At 45.5% G+C, this 22,503-nt stretch overlaps 1 protein-coding gene across 1 annotated transcript in view; it reads right to left on the bottom strand.

Moving 5' to 3' along the window:
• The window catches only part of adgrv1 (adhesion G protein-coupled receptor V1), a 198,739-nt gene that overhangs the window by 145,258 nt on the left and 30,978 nt on the right, over positions 1–22,503 (bottom strand). The window contains 17 exon segments of the mRNA XM_031830438.1: positions 1,648–2,382; positions 3,076–3,293; positions 3,662–3,788; positions 4,902–5,162; positions 5,301–5,424; positions 5,797–5,960; positions 6,169–6,349; positions 6,588–6,773; positions 6,975–7,101; positions 8,367–8,590; positions 9,021–9,197; positions 10,112–10,441; positions 12,017–12,287; positions 12,427–12,995; positions 16,405–16,518; positions 16,824–16,928; positions 17,523–17,618. Coding sequence (XP_031686298.1) covers positions 1,648–2,382; positions 3,076–3,293; positions 3,662–3,788; positions 4,902–5,162; positions 5,301–5,424; positions 5,797–5,960; positions 6,169–6,349; positions 6,588–6,773; positions 6,975–7,101; positions 8,367–8,590; positions 9,021–9,197; positions 10,112–10,441; positions 12,017–12,287; positions 12,427–12,995; positions 16,405–16,518; positions 16,824–16,928; positions 17,523–17,618 — 4,009 coding nt within the window.

Below are 22,503 nucleotides of genomic sequence, written 5' to 3'. Positions count from 1 at the left end.
TGCGCTCAGAGTAAGGCTCCTAGGCACCTTCCTAGAGGGAAGTTACAACCCCTCCCCGTTCCACAGCGGCCATGGTCACATCTGTTCATAGATTTCCTGACCGATCTTCCGCAGTCTCAGGGGAACACCACGGTTCTAGTGATTGTGGATCGGTTCTCTAAGTCCTGCCATCTCCTCCCGTTGCCCGGTATCCCTACAGCCCTACAGACTGCGGAGGCGTTATTCACCCATGTCTTTCGGCACTACGGGGTGCCGTTGGTGCTATTAAAGACGCACAGCATTGCACTCTCTGTCTCCTGCGTTTGACTCCACACCCACGACACCCGGAGCATTACAGTACCAGTCAGAAGTTAGGACACACCTACTAATTCAAGGGTTTTTCTTGATTTTGTACTATTTTCTACATTGTAGAATAATAGTGAACACATCAAAACTATGAAATAGCACATATGGAATCATGTAGTAACCAAAAAAAGTGTTAAATAAATCAAAATGTATTTTATATTTGAGATTCTTCAAAGTAGCCACACTTTGCCTTTATGACAGCTTTGCACACTCTTGGCATTCTCTCAACCAGCTTCATGAGGAATTACTTTCCAAAAGTCTTGAAGGAGTTCCCACATATGCTGAGCACTTGTTGGCTGCTTTTCCTTCACTCCTTCACTTCTTCTTGGCAATTTCTCACATGGAATAGCCTTCATTTCTCAGAACAAGAAACTGAATGATGAGTTTCGGAAGAAAGTTCTTTGCTTCTGGCCATTTCGAGCCTGTAATCGAACCCACAAATGCCGATGCTCCAGATACTCAACTAGTCTAAAGAAGGCCAGTTGTATTGCTTTTTTAATCAGTACAACAGTTTTCAGCTGTGCTAACATAACTGCAAAAGGGTTTTCTAATGATCGCCTTTGCCGTTTCCAGCTACAATAGCAATTTACAACATTAACAAAATCTACACTGTATTTCTGATCAATTTGATGCTATTTTAGTGGACAAAAAATGTGATTTTCTTTCAAAAACAAGGACATTTGTTTTTTACACAACTGAAAACTTCAAGGAGTATGGCACTCAAGGAGTTGGTCTGATGGTAAAATGTGATGTCATCACCCTCCCCCTTGCTTTTACAATAATAGATGAGCAACAGAGGACAAAAGTGGAAAGCCCCCCCCCACCCACTTGTGCTATATCATGACATACTGTACCTGCACCACCTATTGGGATGTGCATTTTGTTAAGTAAATGAGGTTATAAGGAGACTGGAGGAGGACTTTAATTGAAACAAAAACAAAGCAGTCACCCCGCCTGTGTTTTGGTAAAAAGCTGAGGTATAGTTCTGGAGAAATATAACCACTCTTAAATTCAAAGACAGAGCTATAGATGCAAGCATTGACCTTCCATGATATCAAAATGATAGTTTTAACCATGTTTTGAGGCTATAGTATTTGTTTCCATTTACATTGTTTACAAACACTGGCAGTAAAACAAGCTTGTATTTTGGGTTCTGACAGTTGAAATAAACTCGCGAGGCATTTGTAAGATATATTCTTCCAGAATGAATGGATAGTTATCATTAATTTCTAAGTCCCAAAATATATGTGCAGTAGCAACTAAGGATTCCAGCATCAAGAGAATGAAATTATTGGGACTCACCGTCAGTGATGGCCTCTCCTTTCAGACTCTTAATCCCTCTGGGCATAAGGTTGCCATTCAGGAAGAACTCAATAATCCCATCATCCACCGTGATCAGCACATGGAGCCACACGTTGTCCTCCACAAATCTCTCTGCAGTGGCCCGGGCCACCAGGGTGTTGTTGGCTCCCAAGGCTGTGTAGTACAGCATCACACTCACATGGGACTCGTTGGTCTGGACCTTCACCCCATAGTACAGCGTCCCGTTCCTGTTGCCCTTGGACACGATGAAGCCGTTGGTGTCCGGCCTGGAAACCAGCCAGGCTGAGAAGGTGAAGTTAGCAAGACTGTCAGGCCCTTCCTCTGGGCTGATAGTGCCGTAGGCCCCCTGAAGGCCCGAGAAGAACCAGGCGTCGGTGCCCGAGTGGTGCCTCCTGGAGTGGGGCCTGAGCTCCACCTCCTTTGGGAAGGAGGCGCTGAGGAGGAGGTCCTGCATGGGAGGGAGGCCGAGAGGGAAACGGACAGATACAATCTCCCAGGCAACCCGCACTTCCCCGAAGGTGCCCTGCTGCCGCAGGATGGTGAAGGAAGTGACATCCGACATGTCCTCTTCTGACAGGATGTCCTCCGCCACTTCCTGGTCCAGGTTGTCGACGGCGATGGCGAACACTCCAAAAGGGTCATCGTTAAAGGGGATCAGGACAGAGGCGTTGAGGGATGTATTAGCCAATCGGCCGCCCTCTCCGGGATAACCACCTATGGAATATCACCGGACAGAAAATGGTTAATGCTTGGTATCAACAACATTTGTAACGTGACACAGAGCACTTTAGGAATAACCCATAACACCCCACTTCAACTGAGAGAACATAGGTAGCTTTAAGGCTCATATGTTGATGTTTTAGTCAAGAACATACTAAATCAAATCAAATTAGATCCAAGTTTAGCAGATGTTATAGCGGGTGCAGTGAAATGCTTATGTTACTAGCTAAAAATGTCAAACAAGTACACAAATAATATTCAAAAACGAAAAAAAAATGAGAAATCATTCATGTCTGGACGAATCCAGTTAACAACTCAAATAATATTGTATCAGTAATCCAAATGCAACCTATGCGTATACACACCAGTAATAGAGTGCCTTCGGAAAGTATTCAGATCCCTCGACTTTTTCCACATTTTGTTACTTCATAGCCTTATTCTAACACTCAGGCGGTGTACACGGAGTATTTGAAACATTAAGGACGTATTTCCTAATATGTGTTTGTGAGTATGGGCATATGCGTGCGTGTGAGTTTGTGTGAGTACGGCGTCAGGGTGTGTATGTGTGTGTGAGCTTGTGTGTGCGAGTGAGTCTGTTACTTACTACAGGAGAACTACGAGTTCAGTAGGTCAGTCCCACGTCCCTCACCTGGCATATATCTGCCTCACACTCACACTTCCCCTTACCTGAGATGCTGATGAGCCTGAGGATGTAGAACTCGTTGAACTCAGGGAGTTTGTCTGAGATGGCCTCCAGGACGATGGGCTTGGTCTCCTCTCCCGTGGCGAAGGTGATGGAGCCCGAGGTGTTGGTGAACTCCTGACCAGGCTCCAGGGCTGTGTCATTGGCGTAAAGGCGCCAGAACAGCGTCACGTTGCCAAAGTGGCCCCTGGCCCTGATAGCACTAGGAGACAAAAGGACTGTATGTGGGACTGAGGAAGAACTCGCAAGGATACAGCTCAGGTCCTTAGAGGCTTGAATGTATGCTGGTTCCTGTGTTTTCCTTCTTAACAGGAAGTGATTAAGACCTGAAAATCAAATGTGAGCACTTCCTTAGCAACCAATGACATTAGTGGACCAACGAAGTACCAGGGAGAAGAGTGCCAGCAGACATTACGAGGTCCTGAACTGTCCCACACTGGATTAAATTAGAACTAGAGATGGTATAATAATCAATCTAATACGTTTGTTAAGAGCTGCTAATCTATTCCAGAGGCTGGGTAAGCATGCAGGAAAGGTGTATGGTGTATTAAGGCTAGAGTTGGTCCTTACTAGAAGTTGTTGGTCTTGCCCTCTTCTATAGACCTCTCTGTGGATTCCAGGGAGAATATTCCGTTGGCCTCATCATTGGCCTCAATCACCACTGTCGCTGTGTCCGCACCATACACAACAGCGTCACCTGTCCCCACAAACACACACACACACACACACACGCTGGGTTTCAAGTCCAGCTGTTTCACATGCTTCCTAAGCATGAAGTCACTGAACATATGTACGAAGCCGGTTAAAACGCTATGTCCCTCTGTTGTTACTAAATAACAAATGACTTGAACAAGAGAGAAACGTGAAATGTGTAGACAAAACAAACAAACATGTAATGTCCTTCAAGTCAGTAAAATGCTCTTGTTTGAACTTAACATCTTGCTTGGTTTAAATGAAACACAGCAGGTGCTTGTGCTTTTACAGAAGAAACAGAGAGAGAGAGAGAGAGAGAGACAGACGAGGTTGCTTTATAATACCCACATAGTATTGTCATGCTAAATATCATAACAAAAAAAGGAGACCGTTCTCATTACCATAGCACACAGTAACCACGGCAACCCCAGCGGAGAGGGTCAGGGTTCTATATGCAGATGTCCGCCACGAAAATAATATAAGAGCCCTCTCTCGTTAACTAAGGCTTGGAGAGGAGCAGAGTGGGTGAACCCTTATTTTCACTCCAAGTAGTCCGTGCACATTACAGCCAGGCCAGGCAGCGGAGTGGAGTCGTGGACTGGGTTGGCGGGCTTTGTGCTGGAGCCTGCAGAGTGAGTCTGAGTTCGGTAATTAAGTTCCCCCACAGGCCCACCTGCTTTCATCCCTGTCTGTGTCACACAATACCGGGATTAGGGGGGCTTTTCAGGGTCACCAGTCTCAATGCTAATCAACCCAGATACTCACCAATGTACAGAAACAGCTGTCAAAGAGACTGGAGATACAGCGAGTAAACGAGGAAAAACAGTCAACGTAACGAGGCTGGTTGTTTCGTACTACAGTTGTCTCTAAAATGACTTTGTCATTTGTGCTTTGTGCTCTTGCACTGAGAGCAGGAATTCGATTGGACAACCTTCCATACTACACAATGTGAGTAAGGCCCAGAGTTTTTCCTGATCACGTGACCTGACCAGGAACCATTCTGGAACCTAGCCGTTGTTAAAAACTAGAGCTCAAGAGTTTTTCCTGTTCAGGTCACGAGGTCAGGAGAAGTATCTCGTTCGTTTGAATGCGTAGAAAATGTGGCAGCCTTACACACCTGTAGTGTTGTAGAGGACGATGTAGAAGAGTTCGTCAGTCTCAGGTGTGTCGTCCTCCTCCACAGCAACAGAGATGTTCTTTGACCATTCTCCCACACCAAACACGAGCACGGTGTCGTTACTCAGCGGGGCCAAGTCACCCAGTGACGTCCCGCCATAGTCCACGCGATACATCACCGTGGCAACAAAGTCAGCCGGACCAGCCCTCAAAACAGTGAAGTTGGCCACACCCCCCTCCTGAATCCGGACAACCACAGGCTCTGGAGGACAGAGAGACAGAGAATTACATCATCCTACGTCAACTGACATCCACTCTGTCTGCTAACACACAGCAGCGCTTGAAAAAACTCCCAATGCTTTACATAAAGCGCTAGGGAGCAAATCAAAGATATCCTCACCTGCAAAGTAAATCGGGTCATCGTTTTTGTTTATCTGCAAGCTTGCGTTGAGTATGTTCCCAAGTCTTGCTCCCCCTGTCACATTTAGGAGTGTGATGGTGAAATTCTCCATGTCCTCTGGGAGCTTATGTTGGAAACAAAATATTGTCAGGCAAAGATGAAGTATTGTGTAGAAAAGATAGCAGGTACCATACAAACATTTTTATATTTGATAATTAACCAATGATATTAGGTCACTCTTGGCCATGGTTACAGACACCTGTGTCTTTTGACACTACATAAATGAGTCATCCCGCAGTGTTTGTGATTATACCCTGATGAAGACAGCTTGGCTGTCGAAACGTTGGTAATTACATTTTTGCATCTGAGCTCCTAGAGTTTGCGGCTCTCTTTTATTCTTACCATACAAACCATGACATTTTATTGACATAGATATTATACACATTATGTAAAGGAGCCCTGTTCAAATACTGTAGCGTTTGAGAGATGGCTTTACCTCATCAGGTACAGAGAAGAGGGTGAGGTTTTTCACATACTCCCCCTCAGCAAACACAACGTATCCCTGGTCGGGGCTGACGTCAGCAGACATGTGGGGCTCTAGGACCCAGGACACAGACACCTCCCCAAAGCGACCCCTGTTCCTCACCACAGGATAGGCCACTGCCAAGGAGACCCACAACAGAACACAATATTTACAATATAATACACTCAATCCTATTAGTTTCTGTATAATCTCATCTTCTAAAGAATTAAAATGACTTCAAATATGATCACAAATGTTCTCCCTGTTATTTTCATTTCTTTATACTATATTGTCTTAAAGTACTGTCGAGTTTTAAGACACTGTTCCTCCACTGCTCCATTGTACCTGAGTGAGACTCTGAACCTTTGCTCTCGTTGATGGCCTCTGCCACTCCAGACCGGCCGAACTCTATGACCCCGAAGGGGTCGTCATTCTTCCGCACCGTGATGTTGACCTCTCGGTGGTTGCCAAGGCGACTGGGTGGAGTGCTGTAGCTGCTGAGTACCATCGAGAACGTCTCATCCAGCTACACACAGACACATACACACGGCCACTTTAACGGAACTGTCCCACTGTAATCTGTGCACTGTGTTCTACAGGTCGTACACATGTAAACTATCGAAACCAGCAAACTGATTTTGAACTTCAAAGGCATTTCAAACTGGAAATGGTAGGACCAGCGACACCCTCACAGTCAGGAGGGAGTGTCCAAGCCATACATACATGATGCCATGAAGGGGGGACAGATAGTAGTGTAGCAGTACCTCAGGGACCCCATCAGGCCTTGCCACCAGTGCCACCAGCACCTCCCTCTCCCCGGGCTTAAACTCCAGGATGCCCGTGGCGCCGTAGAACTCGGCGTTGCCCGAGGGCATGAGGACATACCGCACCAGCTGTTTGAGCAGCTGCCCCTGGGCCCTAATGACACGCAGCTCCACCGCCTCACCTTCCTATAAAGAAAGGATCACAGGGCAAACCAGGACAAACTAGGGGTCAGAAGTGTTGCTGTTATTGACGTAGGTAATCCATTGAGAACACTTGGTAGTTTGCGAAAAGGACCTGGTCGGTCAAGACGCTATTCGACACGCATCACAGTAGGTGAAACAGATGAGCATCAACAGTCATGAGGCCTGTCTGCGTGCCAGACGTACGTTGATGTACCAGGGTCCTCTGGAGAAGGGGGAGAACTCAAAGACTCCACCTGGGTCGTCGTTCTCCACGATGACAATCTCGCGACTGGTGAAGCCAGGCTTCAGGATCTGGTTCTCAACGTTAACCCTGCAACACAGACGGGGAACTCAGCGGCTAGACCGAAAAGGAACTCACAGTCCTTCATCTCAGTGGGAATGTGGGTTGTGGGGGAATTTTAAAAACATTCAGCGTGTGTATTGCTTGTAAAACAACAAGGAGATGCACTTCAAAGCTTTCCGCAGAAATCAAGTATTTTCGTCAACTTACCCTTCATTTAAAAACAGTGAATGAGTAAATTCCTTGTATTGTCTCATGTTCAGTATTGACCAGAGGCCTGTTGTTTGAGCTGCTCTGATTAACCGTGTCACTCAGTGGCCCCCTGAGCCTCTCTCTCTCACAGCAGGGTGGGGGCCTGTGTGTTCTGTCAGCCTGGCCCCTGATGAGCAGGGTGTGTGTGTGTGTGTGTGTGTGTGTGTGTGTGTGTGTGTGTGTGTGTGTGTGTGTGTGTGTGTGTGTGTGTGTGTGTGTGTGTAGCCACATAAAGGGTAAATGAAAAGCAGAGGCTGGACAGAGCAAAGCATACCAAACAAACACTTGAGTCCAACTCGCATCATGCATACAAACACCGATGTCTTTACAGGAGGGCATAAAGAATGGTTCAAATTAGGTGCAACACAAAGAAGATCCCTCCTTACTCCCCACACCCACGCTCCTCTCTTCCCAATGCACACCCCCACAAAACCACCCCAGCAACCCCCCTTTCCCATCAAACCAAAGGCCCAATAAATCCTAAAGTGGTCCCTTTTTCCCTCGACAAAGTCGTGATTTAAAGCACACAAAAAGTCCAGGCTCACTCCACTCGCCACTTACCCGAAGTACACTACAAAGCGCGGAGTCTCCACCCTGCAGGAGAGGGGAGGGAGGGAGGGAGGGAGGGAGGGAGGGAGGGAGGGAGGGAGGGAGGGAGGGAGGGAGGGAGGGAGGGAGGGAGGGAGAGCCAATGTTCCCGTCACAGGTCATCAGTAACAGATGACAGGCAGGAATTGGAGTAGGGGTAGGAACCGGGGTAAGGGATAGGCTTCCCTTGTGACACCCTAGTCTCACTGCTCATATTCGCAATTCTTAAAAAATAAACTATTTCATTGCTTTAATAATTTTAAGCACAGCCAGGCATTGTTGTTAAGTAAATGAACAAGTGGACGCTACTGATTCAAATCCCAGGACATATGGCAATGGCGTGTGGTACCTCAACAGAGGATAATCAGACACAGGCACTTATTTACATTGCTACTGATTAACAGAATGAGAATCTGTTGGTCAACCAAAAGCTCCCCAGAGTTGCTGTCCAGTACCTTTCCAGAGTGAGGAAAAGGGTCTCGTTGACCTCCGGGATATCATCAGCCATGACGGTGACGTTGATGACGGCGTCACTCTGTCCCGTCAGGAACACCACTGAGCCGCTCAGGGTTTCCAGGTCGTCAGGGGTGATGTCAGCCTGGTTATCTCCGATTGGTCGAAGGCTCCAGAACACCACGGCCTTTCCGTCTGTCCCGTCCCGCCGCAGGCTGAGGGTCACCTGTGGGAGGAGGAAGAATATCCTATCCCTCAACCATCTGCAATCACACTAGACATTAGGAACAAACTGATTCGTAGGATTAGAAGCCCATCCATTATAAGCACTGAAGCAACGTTACATGAAACAAGACCTGCAAATTGCTGTTCAAACATAGTGTATTGATCATTCAACTGCAGTAATTACGATTTGAAAAACATTTCATTGCGGTAAAGTCATCATTGTAACATCCAAGTAACATCCCCACACATATAGTATCTCTAGCCAGATCATACCAAAGTCACGGTAAACTACACAGGTGTGCCATTGAGCATACAGAGGGTTAGCGTACTATGCTAATATGTGTGTCATTGATAAAAAAGAGATGGTTAGCGTAATAGCGTGCCATGCTAACATGTGTGCCACAGACGCAGACAGAGGATTAGCGTTGTACCGTGCTAGTGTTGGTGTCCTCTGGCTCATACACCACCACCGTGGTGTTACTGGTGAAGCCGATCTCCCCGTTGGCGATGTCGGGGGTGACTGTGAGGGTGAGGCTGAGCGCCCCTCCGAAGCGAGGACTCACAGACGGGATGGCAGGGCTGATACTGACCAGGGCCACACTATCCAGCTGAAAGAGAGACAGCAGTGATTACTAAGCACAAATCCCCTATAGCCATCTTCCAATAGATGACTCAACGTTCATACCAGTAGGCCACATTTTTGTTGTGTTAGCCAAATGGAAAAATGTCTTAAAAAAAGACAAAGTAAATAAATACATGACTCTCACATGGGCAGTATACTGTATAAGTACAGGTGTGGGTTTCATTCAGGTATTGTGGAGAACAGAATGTTAAGCGTTAATGCAATGTTGCAGTTTTCTCTCAGGCATTCGTTTTCTATTGTACAGTACTGTACCTCTTTACCCCTCCATGATTCCAAATAAACCGCTCTCTTAACTTCACACTCTCACTACACTATGAATGACTTTCTCCAAAGACCTCTCAGCACTGTCATTCTGCTTCTTCTTTCGGCTTTGTGTGTGTGTGTGTGTTTTTGCATGTGTACGTGTGCGCGCGCGCGTGTGTGTGTGTGTGTGTGTGTGTGTATATGTGTGTGTGAGGGAGCAGTTTGGGACCCATTGAATGTGAAGGAGGCACTTCCATTTTGTGTTTGTTTTTAAGCGCTGCCTGATGAGGGCTGTTTGTTTGGATGCTTGGACAGATCCCATGGCAACAGGCCAGAGCACAGTTCTCAGGTCCAAGTCACTCACACATGCAAATGAGGGACCATGTATCTGGACAAGCTTGACAAAACTAAGAACCAACCAACATTTTCCAAAGCTGACCACTTTCTAAAAACATTTGCATACAGTAGCACAGGTGAGCTACGTTAAGGTCGTCACACTCATTTAAATAAACTGATCTTCTTATCTACTGTATTTGAAACCTCCCCTGTATGAATTGTGTGTCCCACTCCCAGTGATTCGATGACTGGGTCAGTATTTGACCCAAAAGTGTTGCCGTCCGAGACCTCTGGCCCCACCTGGATGAGGAAGTGGGCTCCGTTCTGCAGGAAGGCGTCGTTGCGGATGGGCAGGGTGAGTCTGGTCAGATCCTGGCCCTGAGAGAACCGCACGGTAGTAGAGCGGCTGCCGTTCAGCACCCCGTCCCGGGCCAGCCCGGGGTCCACGGGCCCCGCGGGGATGTAGAGGGCAGTGAGGGCTAGGGCTACCTCCCCCAGGGTGCCCCCCTCCCGCAGAAAGCTAAGGGACAGGAAGCGTCCATCGGGCTGACTTTGGATGTTCTGGTTCTCCTCCGGATGGAAGCGGAACAGGCCGTACACGTCATCACTGTCCTGGAGGTAGAACATCATCTGTGGAAGGAAGGCGGGAGAGGAAGGAGAGGGGGGAAAGGAGGAGAAAGCATCAGACTCTGTGTCGTAAAGAAAGAACCCTGGGCTAATTTTAGAGATGCATCCTCTTTAATTAAATGGGCAAGAATAGCTTTCATGAGCTTTTTTTACTAGGGCTTACTGTAGATGTTTGACCAGGAATCACGGCTGTCTGACAGGTTTTAAGTGTTGCAGGCTTTGCAGCATTTGGAGTGTGTTTTAAATCATTTGTATTCTCTTGACATATGCATTGATTAACTCCTTCAGCTATATGAGTTGTCTTCTAATGCTTATAAGCAGTGCTTAATCAACTGCGTATACACACATGGCAGCAGATACCACACGCTGAGAGTCCAACCACTGTGTGTGTGTGCGTGTGTGTGTGTGTTCTAATACATTAAACATAAACAACGGTTGGATCTACCCACTCCTTTCACACATAGCCAAGATGGGAAGCTGTGACAAAGATGGCAATAATAAAGACTTTACACTGCCACACCCACACACACACGTTTGTTTTACTATCATTGTGGGGACCAAATTAAATCCCATTTTCCCTAACCCCTAAACCCTAACCCTAACCGCAAACCCTAATCCTAAACCTGACCCTCAGTCTTAACCCTAACCTTTATAGTAACCCTAACCCTAAACCTAACCCCTAAGCCCAAAATAGCCTTTTTCCTTGTGACAACGGGTGAAAAGTCCCCACTTGTTCAAATTTTCCTTGATTAACTATTCTTGTGAGGACACAGGCATAACCCCCACAGTTGTCTTTGTTTAGATTCATTCAATCACATTAAGGGAACACCCAGTGTGAAGTGACAGTATTAATAGGGTCTACTGTACAGGACCAGCGTGTATGCCAAGTCTCCAGCCACCCACCTCCACACACACAAACATACAGTCCCCCACACAGTCCCCCACACAGTCCTCCACACCGTTCTCCACACACACGCACACACACACAGTCCTCCACACTGTCCTCCACACACACACAGTCCTCCACACAGTCCTCCACACACACACGCACACACACACACACAGTCCTCCACACACACACACACACACACACACACACACACACACACACACACACACACACACGACCACATCCTCTAGAGAGGAGGGGACTGCTCTCCAGATGTGTCTCCCACAAGTGCAGCCCTCCCCCGCAAACTTCCTCAGGAGGGCGTGGGTAGTAGACCTGCTCCCTCCCATGAGACATGGCACTAAGCTCCCAAGGTTGACAAGCAGCTTTCTGACTGTGTGTCCTTCTGTCTTCCTCAGCTTGAATTTGTAATTGCAAATAAACAACAGCCAACACAGAGCTCCTCAAAACCAACAGCATCAACAACATGACAAAACTGAACATAATATCTGGTTTAAATACTAGAAAACCTTATCTCTGTATACAAAACAAATCATCAGCCTCTAGTATTAGAGCTGAAACTTAAAATATAGATGGATCAATCAACCAATCCAATCAATCAATTAACAGCAGTAGAATCCTAACCAATCAAATCCTAGTTAAAGTGTGAGTAGCCAGACCAGACTGACCTCCATAGGCTCATCCACTTCGGCCCCTCCCTGCACAGTGTCCGGCAGCAGTCGGAGGAGAAAGGCCTCTGCTTCCTCTGGAAGCTCATCTGCTGTGATGTTCAAGGGCAAGACCGCGCTCATCTGACCCGCCATCAACCACAGTGTGCCCGCCTCGGGGCTCAGGTCATCTGACACGGGCGAGCGGTCGCTGGAGTTCCGAATGATGGTCCAGTTGACAGAGATGTCACCGTAGTTACCGCCGTTCCTCACGATGGAGATACCTTCAAATCTTTTGGACAAGACGGGGCGGGGTTGTGAGAATAGCAGAGACACAGAAACAGTTGAGGTTCATGTGTTTGGAAACGATCATGTTATAAGATGACACACTGATCCAATGACATTCTCCTCCTAACTGTAGTTTGACCAACCTGTCAGTCATATCCTCGTTGATACTGATTAGCTGGTTGAGGGGGCTGCCACTGATTGACAGGACCCCGTGGGGTTTATCATTGGGCTCGATGGTGACCAGGACGGCATTGGGCGGGATAAGCACGGCGTCTCCTCTCACCGTCTCCTCCAGCAGCACTACGTGGAACGACTCGGCAATCTCCGGAACCTCGTCATCGCTGACATTGAAGAACAGACGTGCCTCATAGACCCATGGGGGAAATGTCACCGTGCGCACCGCCTGCAGGTCCACGAAATCCACCGCCGGAGTGGCACTGCCTGCCCCGTCGCCGCTGATGACCACGTAGTCCACAGAGACCTCCGTGTCATCTGAGCCTACCAAGCGGCCGTGGTCGGCCAGGTGGCCGCGGGTTATGGTCAGGGAGATGAACCCGGCGGTTTCGGCCACAGCCATCTGGGACTGGGAGAAGCGCAGGGGGCTGTCATTACGGCGGATCTTCAGCTCCACGCTGCTGCCATTGGGGTTGAGGACCGCCCCACCTGCCACACCTGTCAGCCTGACTGTGAACACCTCGTCATCCTCAGGGATCTGAGGAAAATCACAGTAACAATGGTTAAGTGACGTGTACCATGGAAATAGTTTCACGTTTTAATGTCACATGCACAAGTACAGTGAATTGCCTTTTTTGCGAGCTCTAACCTCAACAAACACAAAAAATAAAAAGGTAGAAAAAACCCCCACAAATTATAAATACAATATACAGGGTTTGTTCCAGTACCATATTTACAATGTGCAGTCACAACCTATACCACTATATTATCTTAATTAACCCTTAAATAATTCCTACAAACCTAACAACTCCCATCACCCCCACCCAAAATACCACCCACACCCAATACCCGTCCAACCTCTCTGACCCTGTCAAACAACCTCTCCCTTACTATGTCATACATTTCACAACATAATATAGCACATGTTCAACCATTTCCTCTACCAGACAGCCATTGCACATTCCAGTACCATGTTGTCACGCCTTGGTCTTAGTATTTTGTGTTTTCTTTAATTATTTGTTCAGGCCAGGGTGTGACATGGGTTTGTGTGTTGTGTTTCGTATTGGGGTTTGTAGTATTTGGGATCGCGGCTGATTAGGGGTGTTGTATAGGCTTGGCTGCCTGAGGCGGTTCTCAATCAGCAGTCAGGTGCTTCTCGTTGCCTCTGATTGGGAACCGTATTTAGGTAGCCTGAGTTCGCTTTGTATTTCGTGGGTGATTGTTCCTGTCTCTGTGTAGTGTTCACCAGATAGGCTGTAATAAGTTTCACGTTCCGTTTGTTGTTTTTGTATTTATTAGTTATTTTATGTATCGTCACGATTTTCTTCATTAAAGACATGAGTAACCACCACGCTGCATTTCGGTCCGACTCTCTTTCGACAAACGAAGAACGCCGTTACACATGTTTTCCTTTCAATTTCAAAGGTGAATTCAATCCCACATGCCCTGATCTCCTTCTACGCAACATAGCTTCCCTTGTGTTTCCATTAAATCAAGTCAAATTGTATTAGTCACATGCGCTAGGGTTTCTGGGATGATGGTGTTGATGTGAGCCATGACCAGCCTTTCAAAGCACTTCCTGGCTACAGACGTGAGTGCTACGGGTCGGTAGTCATTTAGGCAGGTTACCACAGTGTTCATGGGCACAGGCACTATGGTGGTCTGCTTAAAACATGTTGGTATTACAGACTCGGACAGGGAGAGGCTGAAAATGTCAGTGAAGACACTTGCTAGTTGGTCAGCGCATGCTCGCAGTACACGTTCTGGTAATTCGTCTGGCCCTGCGACCTTGTGAATGTTGACCTGTCAAAAGGTCTTACTCACATCAGCTGCGGAGAGCGTGAACACACAGTCTTCCAGTACAGCTGGTGCTCTCATGCATGTTTCAGTGTTATTTGCCTCGAAGCGAGCATAGAAGTAGTTTAGCTCGTTCGGTAGGCTCGTGTCACTGGGCAGCTCTCAGCTGTGCTTCCCTTTGTAGTCTGTAATGGTTTGCAGGCCCTGCCACATCCAACGAGCGTCAGAGCCATTGTAATACGATTCGATCTTAGTCCTGTATTGTCGCCTTGCCTGTTTGATGGTTCGTCGGATGGCATAGTGGGATTTCTTATAAGCTTCCAGGTTAGAGTCCCGTTCCTTGAAAGCGGCAGCTCTAGCCTAGCTCAGTGCGGATGCTGCCTGTAATCCATGGTTTCTGGTTGGCGTATGTACGTACGTACGTACGGTCACTGTGGGGACGATGTCATCAATGCACTTATTGATGAAGCCAATGACTGATGTGGTGTACTCCTCAATGCCATTGGAGGAATCCCGGAGCATATTCCAGTCTGTGCTAGCAAAACAGTCCTGTAGCTTAGCATCTGGTTCATCTGACCACTTTTCTATTGATCTAGTCACTGGTGTTTCCTGCTTTAATTGTTGCTTGTAAGCAGGAATCAGGAGGATAGAATTATGGTCAGGTTTGCCAAATGGAAGGCGAGGTAGAGCTTTGTATGCATCTCTGTGTGTGGAGTAAAGGTGGTACAGAGTTTTTTTTCCCTCTGGTTGCACGTTTAACATGCTGATAGAAATTTGTTAAAACAGATTCAGTTTCTCTGCATGAAAGCGTTTTCTTATGGCGGAATACAGCTCATTCAATGCTCTCTTAGTGCCAGCCTCTGACTGTGGTGGTAGGTAAACAGCTACGAAAAATACAGATGAAAACTAGGTAGATAGTGTGGTCTACAGCTTATCATGAGATACTCTACCTCAGGCGAGCAATAGCTAGAGACTTCCATAGATGTTGTGCACCAGCTGTTATTTACAAAAATACATAGTCCGCCGCCCTTTGTCTTACCAGACGCTGCTGTTCTATCCTGCCGGTACAGCGTATAACCAGCCAATTGTATGTTGATAGTGTCGTCGTTCAGCCATGACTCCGTGAAGCATAATATATTACAGTTTTGAATGTCCCGTTAGTGGTTTAATCTTCCGCATAGGTCATCTATTTTATATTCCAAAGATTGCACATTTTCTAGCAGAATGAAAGGAAGTGGGGGTTTATTCGATCTCCTACGAATTCTCAGAAGGCAGCCCGAACTCCGGAGCCTCTTTCTCCGCCTCCTCTTCACACAAATCGTGGGGATTTGGGCCTGTTCCCGAGAAAGTAGTATATCGTTCGCATCAGGCTCGTCAGACTCGTTAAATGAAAAAAAGGATTCTGCCAGTCCGTGGTGAGTAATCGCAGTCCTGATGTCCAGAAGTAATTTTCGGTCATAAGAGACGGTAGCAGCAACATTATGTACAAAATAAGTAAAAAAATAAGTTACAAACAATGCAAATAAACAAACAAAAAACACAATCGGTTGGGGACATGTAAAATGTCTGCCCTTTTCTCTGACGCCATTGCATCTACAAGGTAAAGTAGATACAATACTTTTCCTTGTATGCTGTACCTTGCATGCCGTACAAATGCATACCTCCTCTAAGAATATTCATTTAGCTGCTTGAGAAGGTTTGCATCCTAAGCAACCTGCCTACACATAGTTTGAAGTATAATACCAACATAGCTACTGTAGTAGGTCAAAGCTGTGTGCTGGAAAACCTTAGTAGAGTATGGGTGGTATAGGCATTGTGGTGCTCATGTGAATTTCCTTTCTTTTTCAGTTTCAGACCAATGCCTATTCTCTAAAACATTGTTTTGTGATTTGAATATTTATAGGGGTGACTAAGCATCAGGATATATGATAAACAGAGTAGCAGCAGTGCATATGATTATTAGATATACTAGATACATTAGGTACATAATATGGGAATATATAGTGTTGTTTCAATAGTTTACTGATATGTAACCCTGGGTTCTCTTAGCCTGCAAAAGAAAGCTTCAGATGATCCATGTGTTTGATGTGAAGCTGTCTGGTGAAAGGTGTAAGTGACAGCATACAGATTGGGTGGAGAGGACAGGGTACCTGGTCATCCTGGATGAGGATGCTAAATACCACCAGAGCTCGTCCAGGTGGAATGGTGATGTTCCCCCGGTCTGGACTGAGGTCCTCAAGGGCAGGGTTAGGGCCTTCCGAGATCTGCCCGTGTAGAAACCACAACATATTGCTCACATATTGTCATCAGAATGACAGGAATACGTTTATCTAAAAGTGTGTATCAGCGTGTGTGTGTGTGTGTGTGTGTGTGTGTGTGTGTGTGTGTGTGTGTGTGTGTGTGTGTGTGTGTGTGTGTGTGTGTGTGTGTGTGTGTGTGTGTGTGGCTGGCATAAGTAGACCGGGTGACAGATAGACATCCATACTAAAATGCAACTGGCCTAATGATCTGACATGACCTAACCATAGGGAGGTCAAACAGGGGTCAGTTACTGTTACAGTGACCTCACCTCAAAGTTGACCGTCACTGTCCCATATGTCCCCTTCTCTCTGACCAGGCTGAGAGGCACATACTGGTTCCTCCCCCTAGGCTCATCCACAATGATCTGTTCAGTCTGGAGGAGAGAAAGAGAGAGAATTAACATTGTCTTTAGTGATTATGAAATAAATTAGTTCCTCTTCACAAGACCACAACTTTCACAGACGACATGATGAGCATATTGACTCTAAAACTAAACAAAAAGAAATCGTAATTCCGGAGGCAGAGAGTCCTTCATTGATTTCCAAGAAGCAAAATAATGATCACAAATAAGACCCTAAGGGGGATGCAGGCAGGACCCAATACTATGGTTACCATAGTAACCCTCAAAACTCCCACTGACAAGTTAATCCTAGGAGCAAACTGCAGCCTTTGTGGTTGTGCTGCCCCTGGCAACCCCAGACCCCTCCTGCACAACCATCTGCATGGATACCCTATGTGGCATTTGACCCCCACCCTTGCCCCACCCCTCCCCTATCCAAAGCTTAATTTCCTTATCCTGACTGTGGCTAAAGCCTTCCCTCTCAATCGAACATGGTACGTACTGTAGTAGGTAGCCGAACCTGGGATTCGCTTTACATTCAATGAAGGTTAAAACGGAACTGGTTGAATGGAATGTAGGCCTATGCGATAAGCAAGAATCAACACTAGACAGATAGATTTTTCTTACAGAGTTGAAGGAGATGATTCCGAAGGCATTGTCATTGGACAGGATGGTGATGGTGGCTCTGTTGGGCGTCCCAAGTCTCACGCCATTGGAGGAGCTCTGAAAGAAGAGAAAGGATGAGAAATCCATAGTATCCCTTTATCAGGCACAAAAAAAACAGTATCATATCCCTTTTATACGAAGACAAAAATGTGCCATCTTTACCGTGCCATCTTCTTTATACCGCTTTATATCTGAAAGGTGAAGCCAGTAACAAAGCCGGTACATTCACAAGGCCTCACATAAATGCTTTGAAAGCATTTATCCTCCCCATGTAAATGTATGTAGTTCTAACGTTGAGCTGTTCTTTGTTCTATTGTCACAGAAATGCCTTGGCGTTAAGCCTGGGGGAGCACACAAGTGTATATTCCACTTCATATTTTTTTATTGTACTTTGACAGGTAAATATTTAAATGTTTTCCCAAATATTTAAATGAGCCTAGTAAATGACGGGTTAATATGTATATGTTTCTAACTAACTTCGACTATAAATCTGTCTTCAGCCCAAATAACTGGTGGGGAGTTTGAAAGCAGAGAGAGCGCGCAATGGTGCTATCACATTGGCTGGTGATGATAAATTGGCACAAGGAAAACATCCAAACAAATAAACAACAATTGGACAAATGGAAATCACTTGATGATCAGCCATTGATTCATTTTTTTGTGAAGAAGGTGGTTTAATAGTGGCATCACATTCTCAAGTGCGTGCGATGTCTGTACATTGGTCAAGTAGGGGATTTCTCTTTGTGTATATTCAAAGTATTTATTCAAATAGCCCACCCATATCGGCACACCCCTTCTCCCACCCCTCACCGGTGCCGGCTGTGCACGGGGAATGTATAAAAGGCATATGCCCACAAGAAAGTGGTAAAAATGGGAGTGTTTCAAAAGAGGTCACATACTATAAACATTGCCAGATTTTGTTACTGGTCACATACCGTAAATTCTGTCTGAAATAGATATCACACAAACACTCTCACTGCATGAAAAGCGGAGTTTCTAGGTGAAATCGGATCAACTATATTCCTGTGAAATCTGAGGTGCACGGTCGTAGGTGGGAAATTTCCCAATCCTTCCTGCACACTCCCGCACATCCCCGAACACTGATACGCATGATACGGGAATGTCTAGGATAGCAAGTTTCTGGAAATGTCCGGACTGTGCACGACGCGTACATTTTTCAACCGCTGCATGCGGGGAAATCCCTATTTTGCCATGAAGTGGAAGAGAAGCCCAGTGAAAAGAAACCAGCTCTCCGTGTCTTCATATTTATCCTGTTTTCCGGTTTGTAACATTTATAACAATGGTTTCGTTTTCAAAATTTTGCGAAAACATGTTTATCTAAACTGTTATGAGTTTTCTGTTTATTTTGATGTATCAAGTGTTTTGAATGAGAGAAAAACGAGAGAACAAGATTGTCTCGGATGATTTTTATTTCTGTTATAAATATTTTGGCTGTTTCGTTTTTTATTTTTATTTTTTATTTTTTTTACAAAGGATGGACTGTATTTACATGGGTAAATATGAACCATGCAAATTACAGTTGAAGTCGGAAGTTTACATACACCTTAGCCACATTTAAACCTTTTGACCTTTTGTCCTAGTACAAATTCCCTGTCATAGGTCAGTTAGAATCACCACTTAATTTTAAGAATGTGAAATGTCAGAATAATAGTAGAGAAAATGATTTATTTCAGCTTTTATTTATTTCATCACATTCCCAGTGGGTCAGAAGTGTTCATACACTCAATTAGTATTTGGTAACATTGCCTTTAAATTGTTTAACTTGGGTCAAACGAGTCAGGTAGCCTTCCACAAGCTTCCCACAATAAGTTGGGTGAATTTTGTTCTATTCCTCCTGGCAGAGCTGGTGTAACTGAGTCAGGTTTGTGGGCCTCCTTGCTCGCACACACTTTTTCAGTTCTGCCCACACATTTTCTATAGGATTGAGGTCTGGGCTTTGTGATGGCCACTCCAATACCTTGACTTTGTTGTCCTTAAGCCATTTTGCCACAACTTTGGAAGTATGCTTGGGGTCATTGTCCATTTGGAAGACCCATTTGCGACCAAGCTTTAACTTCCCAACTGAGGTCTTGAGATGTTGCTTCAATATATCCACACAATTTTCCTTCCTCGTTTATTTTGTGAAGTGCATCAGTCCCTCCTGCAGTAAAGCACCACCACAACTTGATGCTTCACGGTTGGGAAGGCGTTCTTCGGCTTGCAAGCCTCCCCCTTTTTCCTCCAAACATAACGATGGTCATTATGGCTAAACAGCTCTATTTTTGTTTCATCAGACCAGAGGACATTTCTCCAAAAAGTAAGATGTTTGTCCTAATGTGCAGTTGCAAACCGTAGTCTGGCATTTTTATGCCGGTTTTGGCAATGGCTTCTTCCTTGCTGAGCGGCCTTTCAGGTTATGTCGATATAGGACTCGTTTTACTGTGGATATAGATACTTTTGTAACAGGTTTCCTCCATCATCTTCACAAGGTCCTTTGCTGTTTTTCTGGGATTGATTTGCACTTTTCGCACCAAAGTATGTTCATCTCTAGGAGACAGAATGCGTCTCCTTCCTGAGCAGTATGATGGCTGCGTGGTCCTATGGTGTTTATACTTGTGTACTATTGTTTGTACAGATGAACGTGGTACCTTCAGGCATTTGGAAATTGCTCCCAAGACTGAACCAGACTTGTGGAGTTTTTTTTCTGAGGTCTTGGCTGATTTATTTAGATTTTCCCATGATGTAAAGCAAAGAGGCACTGAGTTTGAAGGTAAGTCTTGAAATACATCCACAGGTACACCTCCAATTTACTCAAATGATGTCTATTAGCCTATCAGAAGCTTCTAAAGCCATGACATCGTTTTCTGGAATTTACCAAGCCGTTTAAAGGCACAGTCAACTTAGTGTATGTAAACTTCTGACCCACTGGAATTGTGATACAGTGAGTTATAAGTGAAATAATCTGTCTCTAAACAATTGTTGGAAACATTACTTGTGTCATGCACAAAGTAGATGTCCTAACCGACTTGCCAAAACTATAGTTTGTTAACAAGAAATTACAAATTTGTGGAGTGGTTGTAAACCGAGTTTCAAGGACTCCAAACTAAGTGTATGTAAACTTCTGACTTCAATTGTATATGTATTCTAAAAGTTTAATTTTCATATAAATTGTATCTAACGGTCCCAATGCTAATAGCTAACCACTAGCGTTATCTAGCGCAGTGGTAGGTGATAGCTAGACTACCATTTCACTCAACTAGCTAGCTTATGTTGTTGTTGTTAGCTAGCTGTTCATGGGGTTTCGCCACATTTAATACACAACGCTCTTCTATAGTTTATGTGTACAATTAGCACTGTATAAATGTGAGTGAATGAGATGTACTGTTGTTGCCCATACAATGCAGGGTGTCGTAGCTATATACATATCTAGTGAGAGAAGGATGTGTTTACACAGGAGAAAAAGAGTGAAACTGTCAAAGGTATGTGTCACGTCCTGACCTTAGTTCCTTTTTTATGTCTCTATTTTAGTTTGGTCAGGGCGTGAGTTGGGGTGGGCATTCTATGTAATGTTTTGTGTGCTATATTTCTAGGTGTTTGGCCTGGTATGGTTCCCAATCAGAGGCAGCTGTCAATCGTTGTCTCTGATTGAGAACCATACTTAGGCAACCTGTTTTCCCACTATGGGTTGTGGGTAGTTGTTTTCCGTTTCAGTGTTTGCACCATACGGGACTGTTTCGGTTTTCATTTATTCTCTTGTTCTTTTGTGTTTAGTGTTCAGTTTATTAAAGGAAATATGAACACGTACCACGCTGCACCTTGGTCCTCACCTTCTTCCACCAACGACAATCGTTACAGTATGTTTAACGCCCTTTTTACATACGATAGCGAGGCGCTGCACCGGTGTCCTGGTCACCAAAATAACATAAAATTAACCATGTGCTTATATCCAGTGTGGGTTCTTGCTCCACCTCCTGTATTAAGAGATTGTGAGGTGGGCGTATCGCTCAGGTTTACCTGAGAGCATGGAGAATCTTGGAGTTACAAGTGTTGCCAGAGGAGAAAGCGGGTAAGCCTTTTGGACAAGTAGCTTCTGTGTAACACTAGGGTCGTTACTCCTGTATTACTACTGGTCCTATTACATGTTTCAAGTTCTTTATTTGAGTCTAGAATGAAAACAGATGTCGAATTGCACCCACCTGGTTTAGAGTGTTATGTTTCCTACTCTATTCCAGATATCTGTAGCTCTGTGCACTGCCAGTATCACATGCATAACGTGTTGCATATCTTCTTTGATTATAATGACCTTTGGGTGTTTGTGGGTGATACATCCAGTGCACGGAGCCAAAGGCATGTGGAGACCCTTTCAACCAGGTGGATGGAATTCAACTATTGTTTTCACAATTCTCAAGCAGACGCACACAAGCCGAAAACCGGTGTGGCGGTAATACGGTCACCGCAACAGCCCTACTTGAGACTGGCATTTGTTTACTGTGTTCTATTTTCTTTGCTTTTTTGCTTCTAGATGCATGGTCGAGAGGAGTTAATGTTGACCTGATGAGCATTGAGGAGGATGGTCTGCACAACGGCAAACCAGTGTGGTTCATCAAGCCCCCCCCCCCCCGACTTCCGGGGTGAGGTGCTCACTGCCCTTTGTCAAGAACTACAGAGCTGCTTGGAGAGGGACCAGTGCTACTTGGCGAGCCACACTACACGGATCATGTCTGGGGAGTTTTTGTCAAGGCAACCTAGATCCCATGGACCACTCAACCCTCAACTATAGCGCCACAGTAACCCCAATAGATGCAGAGGTCAATGGAACTCAACTAAAACAATGGAAATGCCATGGAAACATGTGGGGGAAAGATGCCGTGGGGGAAAGATCCCGAGTCTCCTCATTGCCCCCCAGCAAAATTTGCTTACATTTAGGCAATTGTTTACACGT

This window comes from Oncorhynchus kisutch, linkage group LG8 (assembly GCF_002021735.2).
Source record: "Oncorhynchus kisutch isolate 150728-3 linkage group LG8, Okis_V2, whole genome shotgun sequence".
NCBI lineage: Eukaryota > Metazoa > Chordata > Actinopteri > Salmoniformes > Salmonidae > Oncorhynchus > Oncorhynchus kisutch.
This window is presented reverse-complemented; position numbering and strand designations above follow the sequence as displayed.